Source organism: Styela clava, chromosome 14 (assembly GCF_964204865.1).
Source record: "Styela clava chromosome 14, kaStyClav1.hap1.2, whole genome shotgun sequence".
In the NCBI taxonomy this organism is placed as follows: Eukaryota; Metazoa; Chordata; class Ascidiacea; order Stolidobranchia; family Styelidae; genus Styela; species Styela clava.
In genome coordinates, this window is record NC_135263.1 from 11,062,711 (window position 1) to 11,074,528 (window position 11,818).

The window sequence follows — 11,818 nt, forward strand, 5'->3', positions numbered from 1 at the left end:
ATATATATAATTTGCAGCCCAGACTCAATCGCCTGATGTCATGACTTTCGTGGACGAATACCCCTTCTGGGAAATCGCAACTACAGATCATACCAGACTATGGCTAAAACATTAGCACAATTTCACCAAAGCTCCCAACAGTTACCGAGATTAGTCAGAATATTGTGTATATGATGGTATCGTCCTATGATATATTAATTTTCAACATTGTCATCTCCGTTTTTACCCATACCCGAAAAAATACACGTTCAATACGGAAACATACTTTGTAATTAATAAAAGCAATCAACCTAGAAACAAAAATTAACTAAATGCACATTGCAAATAACCATATATAAATATAGTACAATATTTCATAAGAAATAATGTAATTTTTCTAATTTTCAGCTGATGGCGATGAATCTTTGGCGTTCTCATTGAGTTTCCTTTAAAATTGTTGGGGCAATCATGGTAGGAAAAGAATAGTACTTGCAGTTGCTGGGTGGCTGGTTCTTGATGATTGTTGTACTGACAGCGGATGATTGAAATCCAGCTTCGGCCAAATGGCTGAGCTGCGTTTCCTGTAAAAATTAAACACAACATATAGCGTCAAGATAATAACCAAATTGCGCAAGTCATTTTTAGCAGTTTTGAGAAAAAACGTGAAAATTTTCCTAATGATATTTGCTATGCCATTGAGAGTCAATAATTTGCCATAGTTCAATTTTTTGATCGTAGCCGGATTTAAGTTAATTTGTATGACGCAGTCATATGACGTCATAATGGCGCACTGTGACTTAGGAAGAAATGTGTCTATGACTTGGAGACATACGCATTTTTGCAACTTGACTATATTCACCAGTCCTGAAAACCAAACAATCCAAAAACGAATGTAATTCTTAGTATCTACGATGTCTAATCCAAAAAATAGCTAATTTGTTTTAATTACATTATTTTTTATGTTTAAAAATATATATTTCATCACTATAACACGCTCTGCACACCCACCGAAATAAGACTAAGATTAAATATAAAGAATAAAACAGCAATATAGTAGCCCTTATATAGTAGCCAACCAAGTTGTATTGGACTCAGACAGTGAGTATCACAAGTGCACGCCTTCCTATACTGAAGTATAAATTCAAATTTATAAGCGCTAAACTAGAATCTGAGATGCAAAACCTCGAAAATCCTTCGCAGAAGTTATTTTGCTGTTGTGACGTCACAATAGTTCTGCGTTAACAATAATTCATTACGACGAATCAATTGAACAAATTTGCATGTCATACAAAATCTCAATTTTTATGGGTTTTGGAATTCTTAAAATAAAATCTGAGTTAAGAGACAGTTGCGCAGCATTATATAAATATGACGATATTCTATGGATTAGATGGGGAAATCAATCATAAAAGAAAAGATATTATCCCATGCGGAGATAATTATGTGCGAGAAGACTGCTGGACTCTTCGCCGGCCCAGGGATGAATATGTAAATCCTATTAATCGGCAACAGCTGTGGAAAAATGCAGAATCACAGTCGTCGCGAAATTCCCTGCAAAATTAACAAAGTCATTACTTCAATAATATTTAAACAGATACTGGAGTCACTTCCAGAGAATGAGATACTGAACAAAATGGCAACATAAAGAAGGTGTCCTCCAGGCCCGAATGCCGCGACGGAAGCGTGCGATATTGGTAATTAACAAGCTTGAACACAAAGCGAGTTCGGGACCCGTTGGAGACAAACCATAAGAAGACGGTAAAGCAACATAAAGCACTGACCATACATGACACTGGGAGAAAATCCTATGACGATGCTCGATAACCCACCACATTTGTACGTCGCTTAACCTACAAGCTTAACCGAACAGTGGTTACGTCACTACGTGAATCGCCCGACGGCAGCGAGGAATCAGTCCAGCAATCCTCTTGTACATAATTAGGATAGGATAGGATTTACATATATATATATATATCCCGGGAGAGGAAATCCGATAAGACGGCACAGCCAAATGGCGAACCACGGCTGGTATGGGATAAGTTAGTTATTTGTGTACGGAAGCATGGACTTGATGGTGAAGAAAGCTGTAACCGAACAGCGGTTACGTGAACCACCCTACGGCGGCGAGTAGTCCAGCAATTCTCTCGCACATAACTATCCCCACATGGGATTCGATCCTGCGAACCCACGCGCAGCAATTAGAGGTGCGGTGGCGAGCGTATTCCTAACGCTTAGCACGATGAGCCACACCGCCGCGCCGAATCCACGCAGGGTGATCAGAGGTGCGGTGGCGAGCGTAACGTGAAGGTATATACAAACAAATTCACAAAACTCATCAGTATAAACCTATTCAACTGTATGATTTAGCTCAGGAAAATGTTCGTCCAACCAATGCACGTCGTTACGGTACGTTGCTTGATTAACAGTGATCAAGGCTGTTCATTGCACAAGTCTCAAAGATGCTCAACCGCAAGTACCGGTACCGCGGTAATCGTTATATTTATTTAATAAATATTCTACAGACTTTGTTAGCTGACTTGTCAAAATGCGATTCACGTTTGCTCCCAATATCTAGTTGATTTAAATTGACCTGTTGGTGTTATCTTCAAGTGGACTACGAACCAGAATCGTAATGCAAGGTGAAAACGTGTTGCAATAATTACAAGTCAAACATTCATATTTTAATAAAGATATATATTATTATGCAATAATTTACGCCAACATTGGTTAAATAAATAATGCAATAATGTCTATAGGCTATATATATATATATAGGTAAATATTACAAAATATGAAGGTAGAACGGCAACTTATGGGAAAGAGTATGCAATTTGAACAAAGCTAATAGTTATAGATATATAATATTTGCTTACATTAAACATTGTCTGGATATCCTGGTATGAAGTTTTCAACAATTCTCCCCATGATGTCAAATTGCAGTATGTTAAAACACCACCTGGTTTAAGAAGTCTATGTGCATGGTTTTTTATGAATTCGAACTGATGTGTGTGCCATGTTTCTTCAGAAAGTGGATATGTATCATAAAGAATACCTGAATAAAAAAATGTATTGATAATTTGTCAATCGCTCCCAATACATTAGTCGTAGGTTGTCATCCACATCTTGTAGAGATTTCTACGAATAAAATTTCTCCCACGAATGTCAGCTTTGTGGAATTCACTCCCACTTAGATGTTATCCTGTCATTGTAACTTGAATTTTTTGAGGCGGTTTCCAGTCTACGAACATCTATACATAATACACTTTGCCGTCTCAGGGCCATGGGCCAAATGGACAAAAAGGCTGCCAAATCTCTACCCCAAAATATACTCAAAATATCGATATCAAGCTTACCATCAAAGTGTCCATCAGGTAGAGTTGGTACTACATCTTGCCATAATCCTTTCAATGGTACAACCTAGAGACACAAATGTAACTCACACTAAATCAAAGAAATTGCAATATTTTGTTTGCATATGTTACCTCTTGATCAGAATCATCGCTGGAATCACTGTTCCACCAACTAGTCAACAGTCATAGACAATGGAAACAAAATGTTTCGAATCGTCAGATTATGATATAAATGGAGTAATGAAAAATGCCTCATTTTGATTGAGTTAAGAATAAAAGCAAATTTATAGATTTATGTCAAGGTATATAATACTGCAGTAAGAGAGACAAAAACTTATTTATTCCACAAATATTATCAACACCAAACATGAAGTAACATACTGCAAAAAAGGTGATGATATAACAATAATTTGGTCACTTCGTGGAAGTGAGAGTATTTGCTGAACATGATAGGCTAATAAGAATTTCCTGTGGGATTTCCTGTATTTCAATGCTACTAGATTACAATGACTATAATTTTTATAACAAGATTAGTATATACATTATTCGATGAACAATACATTCCAGATCATATGAGTCTCAACAATGGGAATAAAGATGATAAGTGATAGCACCTTATGAGGTTGCTTTTTCTTCCATTCCTCAAGTCTAACATAAACTCCATCATTACATTCAATGATCCAGTGTTCATCTATATTGCGAGACTCAATTTTGTCTGCAGCAATTGCCATTCCAAAACCAATTTCTAGCACTCTGCCCCCTAAAAATAATGAAACACAGTTTAAACACAAAATTCATTCCAAAAACATTATTTATAACAACTTTTTGCTTATAGCTAGCTCAATATGTACTACAAGTTTATTTAAAAAATTTCTTCATTCGCTGCTTCATATCTAAAATCAAACTTGTGAAAAGCCTTTCGCCGGGCAATCTACCTTTTGATGTCGCAATTTCCGCCAATAAGTGCATGTATGGTGTCTCCCATCTTTCCATTACTGGCTTGCCAAGGATCTCTAAATGGGTGTCAGTTTCATTATATCCTGCCTTTGCATCAGTCCATTGAGAAGTGCAATCTTCTCCCACTGAAAATATTTTTTCAGAAGTCATTGTTGATTTGTGGATAAAGGAATCCTACAACACTAAAATGAGAAAAATAATTTGTGTAGCACTATTGTGTATTGTTCAATAAAACAGCACACGCCCCTCATGAGCAATATTTGATGATAGGTTTATGTCCAAGACTTTTATCCATAAAAATTTGGTGAATGAAAAGGGGGCATAAAAGGCATAGCAGAAATAACATTGTATGCACAAAAACAAACTAAATGAAAATATGCATAAAAGATGGGAGTTGAAATAAATTGTACTTAATTTAAGTTTTCATGTAATAGTTATACAAAAAATAAACACAATAGAAATTCCTGCACAAAAAGACAACACTCACATTTTCAAAACAACTGGGCTTGCAGTGAAATAATCTAAGTCATGAACAGATAGAAAGGTGACTTAATAAAAAGTGACTTGCAAAATGCAATGCACCACATGGAATAATATAAACTAACTCATTGAATATTTATCCTTATTTATCCTTAAAATCTGACATGTCAAATCCAAATACAGAAATATTATGATTTCTATTATTCGCATGATGGCCTTTATTGGTCAAGGTCAATTTTTAGGGCTTTCCGTATTTACCCTGCACCACGATAAAAAACGATTAGTCGGCTTGACGCCGTCCCACCATGAGTATAGCTAATCTCTCGTCATACCGACTCGGCGTGATCAACTACACTACCGTTACCCAGTTTGCCTGAACTTCATACTGTTATAAAGTAGCTTATGCGTGCCGCGATATGTTGGAAAACCGCGTTATCAAATCACAATACATGATGACATCACAGACAATATAATACCACATCTGTCATAGTGTTATCTTAACTTAATAACTGACAGCCACTCTACGCTGATATGCGGGTCTCTTTATATACACAATTCTAGTTTACACAGCTAAATTCTTCGTGTAATTCGTTTGTATATTCTTGTGTCAGATTAGCGGCATTGACATAAAAACTACGTACACAAAAGGCAAATAACGATTGTGCAATATCTTCAGACACATTCTTAGCAGAACATTCGATTCAGCCGATATGACTTTCAACCTCTCGTATGATAGTGACCTTATACGTTATAAGCCACTGTAGAAAATTACGTAATGTATTGTTCAAATAAAAACGAATATTCCCCAGTGACATAGATAGGATTTCCAACCGTATTTAGCCCGAAGAGGGAACGTTCCGTTTACTAGTTAATATTAGCTTTTTTAGCGACGAAAGTTAATAATGTCTATTCTACAAATCTAACTACAAATTGTACTTCTGAAGTGTATCGATCACTGTTGAAATCAAACTAGTTTGCGAGGAGGTTTCGCCGACGAAGAATTATTGCGGGGACAGAGGCACACCTGTCTTGTGTTATATCATATGGTTCAGCTGCATTTCATTTTCGAAGTATTCTAATACTACATTTTAATAATTTATGCTTCAGTCAACTGTACATTAGAATTAACCGAGTAAGCTGCTTTACCAAGAGTGCTTTCACCAAAAACTTTGACTCTGCCTAAGGGTAAAATACTTTGGTAGAGTATGGGATTTATTTCATGATTATGATAGTCATAGTGCTCTTAGATAAATACGAATGCTGAAATAAGTACAACTACAGCAATCAAAGCGCAGGACAACATTACCCCTGGGCAGGGATGGCCATTTCCGAATACTAAACTATTCCGAATACATTCTAAAATAATGTTTTCGAATCTGGAATCCCGAATACATTCTAAAATCGAAAATAACACATTTTTGTTTTAGTTCATAAAACCCAGTAAAATAGGAAATAAGCTTCAATAGTCCACAAACCAACAGTATATGTATACAAAGTAATTAATAGTTTGTGGTTATTATGTTCAGCATATTGTTAAGTCTGAAATTAGCAATAAATTAGAGGATAGAGGACCACCACTGCCAGGCGCGCAGCCAGGATTTTCAAAATCGGAAATTCCCATTGCCGCCTGTAACATCCACCGCGATTCCGTGCTCGTTAAAAGAGCAGTCTTTTCAGCGTATAATCATCATCCTGTCACGTACATTATTCAATCCATGACAACTACGAGATTCTAAAATATCTTTATATATTAATTTAATGTGTCCAACGTAACTCGCGGTTGCTTCTACTTACGTCAAAATAAAAACATTACTATTTGGTCCACGGCGTTAATACGTATTTTTGCAATCTTGCCAACTCGTTATCGCCGTTAGAAAAATCTCAATAACTTCATTTCATACAATGAATATACATATAAAGTTTAGCAGTAAATTAAAAATACATATTCATCGCCGCGATTACTCCACCTGTTAAAAGAGCCGACTTTTACAACGAATAATATAACAACAAATATATATTTATTTTTCTGTTGTGCAAAGTGATTAATTCGTGACCAATACGAGCATATTTAAAATGTCTTGCTTTAATGATTTAATTGTTTTCAATTTAACCTGCGGTTGCGTCGACAAAATAAAATCCTCACCACTCTAATATGCCATGGCATTCGCGGACATAAAAATAAAAATGTGTGGTAAACTGTCCGATTATATATTGTTTTGATCCGTATTTTGCGAATTCGGCAAATTTGAGATGTGTAACACTGACTCCGCTCAATCGAAATGCCGCCACTCCGATTATTTTTGAGATAAAACCGTTCGAAAAATCCATAAATCTGCCGTAAAATCTCAGAGTAAAATTTATTTCAGCACAATAAAAATTGATTGAATATACTTAAGATTAATTATATTATATACATTCTCACAGCCCGGTAAAAGTCGCGTTTCAAACCTTGTATAATGTTAACACAAAAATTTTCGACGGCAATTTAATTGAGGTAAGGATAATCAGGCAAATCCCGCCCTCAATTAGTGACGATATGTTTCTAAACGCGGACCAAACATAATGTGGAAATTTTGCGATTTTCACTGCCTAAATGAGCGTTTTTTAAACTGTCGCGGGCCTCAATAAAACATATTTTGTTTACGGTTTTATTTTCAGTATATTAAATTGCCGCTTTTCAATCAAAAAATTTGAGTTTTATTTAGAAACTCGCCGCCGATGAACGTACTCTCACAATTCACAATTCTGTGCGAGTACAAAAATCAAATCAGTGTCATCGTTATGTGGAACAAATTTGTGGAAAATTTTCGTTTCAGAGAAAATAACACAAACGTAAAGGCGTTTACGGCCTAAATAACACGCCCGCTGATAAAGCAATCGCGCGCAAGTTCTTATCAAGAATGTTTTCACTCAACGGAAACGTCTTGAAAGCGGCGTCGAAAATGTGTAACGTCACACAAATATCCGATATTCTCATGAACGCTAATTCCGATATTCGAATAACGAGATATTCGAATACTTTATTCGAATTGGCCTTTCCTGCCCCTGGGTTAGGGTTTCCAACTATGAAAAGTTTTAATAAAGGACATAGATTACCGTCATCATTTATTTTGTAACTTGCGAAAGAACAGTATAAAATGAAATAAAAATTATATACAAGTCAAAAAGATATATTGAAACAGTCTTCATGTATTGTTTATTTAACATTGACCCAAACAATGTTAATAAAATTGTTATTTCTTTCGCTATTTGAGCCGGACAAAAGCGAAATTAAGAATAATTAAAAGCTTGCAAATACATAAACGGATACGATTTTTAGGAACGGAACAATACCAAACACAGTACTATAACTATCGGGCAAAACGATGTTGGAAAGCATAAAGGATGATTAGCATCTTTTCTACAAGGACAAGGACCTAAAAGCTTAATAGGATTATCCCATAAAATAAATGACGGTTGGCAACCCTACCCTGGGTGGAAATCGCAGACCGGTCGCTTATGCACATTCACGTTGCGTGTATCGGCGGCACTCTGCTATGTCAAGTGAAGGCGGATTAGATCAGCACGGACATTGGCGAGCTAAAGGACAAGCCATAAATCCTGTCATTTTGAGTTGTTGCATGGCAAAGTACACAAAACACGACACTTGAATGAACGTGTGCTACAAACAATTACACAAATCATACCATTTTGTGTTATTGTTTTCATTTTGTCAATCATGGCCAAAAGTGACACTTGAATGAACGTGTGCTGGGACAAGCCTCAAAGCATGTCATTTTGGGGCTATTGCTTGCATTCATTCAATCATGTCAGAAAGTATGCTATAGTTCAGGGGTTTTCAAACTTTCGGTATTATGGAGTCCGTGGAGAGGTTGAAATAAATTTATAAACGATTAATGTTCCTGAGTAAATTAAAAGTACTTTATTTAATGACTATTTGCTGCTTTCTATTTAAAAAGGATTAAATTGCGGTTGTCAAATTTTATTAATGCCGTTATTGCTTTATTAGACAATTACAAAATTAGCCAGGTCAATATTTTAATGAGTATACGAATAGTTCGCGGAGCCCTTGGGGTTTTCTCACGTAGCACTGCTGCTCCGTATAGGGCTCTTTGAGAACTCATCTAGTCTTCCCAAACACAACACTTGAATGAATGTGTGCTTCAAAACATTATCATGTACAGTATACACATTGGCTATAATCAATTTTATAATATCAATATAGAAACCGCAAGATTGATGAATCTCTGAAATTTTGCGTTATAGATAATGAAGTTAATCAATTTAAAAGTACAACTGTCAAAAATTTATATCCCAAGATAAAGCATAAAGCGACATATCCCTCACTGGGTGACCGTACATTTGAACCCACGTACATTTGAACCCATGCGTATATCCGCGGGTTCAATCTATATGCGGTTGCTAAAACCCATGGGTTAGGGTGAGTATGGGTTAAATTATCCGTAAAACAAAAAATTTCCATATGTGCAATAGTATGCAGGTGCAATTGTCATGGGTTCAAATGCCGTGGGTTCAAATGTAATGGAACCCCCTCACTGATATTAAATTCAAAGGAACAGAATGACATTTGTGTCAATGGTGATTGTCCGAATTAGAGAAGAAAATATCTACAGTCAACAATATTGGAAACTTATTTGACTAAATCATGTGATCCTCGATTTAGTGAAAAACTGTAAGGCTGTTACAAATTATTCGCAGAAAGAAGTTTAAAACTTTTGCATTACCCACCTTGTTCTATTTAACATGTTTTTTATTTTGAATTTTCTTTTGTATCAAAAAACATTTCGTACGACCCACCCGATAGGATTAAACGTATATTTCCAAGTCCATTACACAAAAAGGTATTTTTCACGTCAAATAAACTTCAATGTCCAGAGCTCGGCGACTGACGCAGCGTGCCGAGCGTTTGGAATGCACTGCCACCATACCTCTAATTAGATTGACATGTTGGAATCCATTGAAGTATGCCTATATGCGAGGTGATTGGTGGACTGCTCGCCGTCGAAGGGTGGTTCACGTAACCCCCGGTCAAGAGGAATGTGTTTAAATTGAAAAACCAAGTTATAGAAACAAACAACTTTGTAATAAAAATATAATGAAACCAACGTATAAACTGTGTTTTATTAACTGCAAGATATTATAATTATAAATGTAAACTACGTAATGAAAGGCCTCAATTTGATCAATTTTTATATATGATAAAAAGCGTTCTTAACCGTGAAAAATTATTCAACTAAAAACTGTCGAACCACGTTAAGAGGTGGAAAATTATCATGAACTCATTTTCTTAAATGCGACTTTATTTATGTGTTATCGTGTGTATAAAAAGTAATGTTTTTATCAATAAAAAAAATATATGATGATTCTATTCTAAAATCTCAATACGAAAATTCCTTTTGGCATTGGGATTTATTTCGCAAACAGGGTCACGGGTTTCTCTGCGTGCATGCATATGGAACAACTGGATTACTACTGTATTACCAATTACCATAGCCGACGTGGACTGGTAATCGAACGAGAGGGCGTCGCCAAATGAATAAACCGCCTTATCGACTCCCCCAGATTAGGGGATAAATATGAATTCATATCCTACATCATTTAACTATAGAAGGTTGTCATTTTCTGTGATGTAAACAGTGGTGGGATTCAGCTGGTTCGCACCGGTTCTATAGAACCGTCTCACGGAAATTTATGAGATCAGCGAACCGGTTAGCACAGTGGTTCACAACCAGGGTAAAGATTTTGGTGTGCCGCAAAGAGATTTCATTTTTGAATTTATATCAAGTGATTCCAATTTTTAGTCCCTTGAATTCCAGAAGAATTACTCACAGCTCTTGCTAACAAACAGAAGCGACAAATTTGAGGAGTCGTTTTCAGGTATTTGGGTATTGTTTTAATTCTTAGTTTTGTATAATGCGCGCCAACACCGTTTCGTAAAATTGAAAATGTCAACCAAGGTTACAAATTATTGTGCGAAATTTTTCCCAAATTTGAGGAAGGAATTATTATTTGACTAGCAGAATTGTCATTATTGCCTATTTATTTAATTATTATTCAAATTCAAAATAACATTCAGGATTCACGCAATGACTTTGCAGAGTTTTTATTCACCATTTAATACGAAAATTAAACAGACACAATAAGAAAGTAAATTCATAAGAAGGTCAACTATCGTCTTTATAAATATCCGCTTTCCGACGTCAGAAATGATAATATTGTTAGCTCAATTGGGACCATTGGGACAGTTAATTTACAATCGGTGGGGAGAAAGGTCAAAACCGGCGTAAAAGATGAAAATCAGAATAAAATCTTTAATAGCCGTCTTCAACATATGTCGCCCATATGAACGCATAGTTCTCCTAAAAATATAAAACCAAACGTTGCGTAAGAATTAGTCCTTGTAAAAAAAGAGGACTGGCGGAAATAGCTCATCAACATTAGAATTCCTAGCATTCTGGATGCCCATTTTATTTGTATTAAAAATATCCGATATTCGACAATTCGTTAAAAATATTCGAATAATTCGATTCGATAAAAATATTCTTTTTTGCCCATCCTTGCGATCTGTAATCATGCCAGTAATCAGGCGAAACGAGTGAGAGCACAAACACTGATGCAATGAAACTTAATAATAGAACCTTTATTAAATGTAGTAAATTGCACTACTTCACGAAAGCGTGGTGGAATTGACGATTATTTCATATCTCGAACGCAGAAACGGTTATTTTCCGGATAGTTTCTGCGGTCGGAAAGTCGAATAAGCGTTTCGACGTAGTAAATGCTATGATCTTTGCCATCAAATTATGCTCGGGCCTTGTACGAAATTCATAACGTGAAAAGATTCGTTCATCGGTGAAAATTGTTTATAACAACTTTAAACCTATTTAGTGTTTTAGCGATAATAATTAATTGTTGTAATGAAATACGGTTTGTTTGCCTCCTTCATTTATTTCGCTAGTGCCGACAATTACCGTTGAATGATTTTGGCAATGAGAGAAACATTAAATTGTAACAAAAATAAATTAGGTTGT

General features: G+C 35.7%; 1 protein-coding gene across 1 annotated transcript; it reads right to left on the reverse strand.

The window, feature by feature from the left end:
• Nucleotides 1-252: 252 nt before the first annotated feature.
• LOC120340781 (guanidinoacetate N-methyltransferase A-like) lies at nucleotides 253-4,921 on the reverse strand. The gene is made up of 6 exons (XM_039409143.2): nucleotides 4,774-4,921; nucleotides 4,265-4,468; nucleotides 3,944-4,089; nucleotides 3,333-3,396; nucleotides 2,853-3,031; nucleotides 253-560 (listed from the first exon to the last, which is right to left on the reverse strand). The coding sequence occupies exons 2-6, from the start codon at nucleotides 4,434-4,436 to the stop codon at nucleotides 414-416; spliced, it is 708 nt and encodes a 235-aa protein (XP_039265077.1). The 5' UTR covers nucleotides 4,437-4,468; nucleotides 4,774-4,921; the 3' UTR covers nucleotides 253-413.
• Between the last annotated feature and the right edge of the window lie 6,897 nt (nucleotides 4,922-11,818).

What these genes read in the sequence shown, in the direction of transcription:
- LOC120340781 (XM_039409143.2), bottom strand. Translation starts at nt 4,436, where the DNA reads ATGACTTCTGAAAAAATATTTTCAGTGGGAGAAGATTGCACTTCTCAA. An exon ending in AGAAAAAGCAACCTCATAAG is followed by an intron (nt 3,397 to 3,943) that starts GTGCTATCACTT and finishes TTGTGTCTCTAG; the next exon opens with GTTGTACCATTGAAAGGATT. An exon ending in ATATCCAGACAATGTTTAAT is followed by an intron (nt 561 to 2,852) that starts GTAAGCAAATAT and finishes TAATTTTTACAG; the next exon opens with GAAACGCAGCTCAGCCATTT.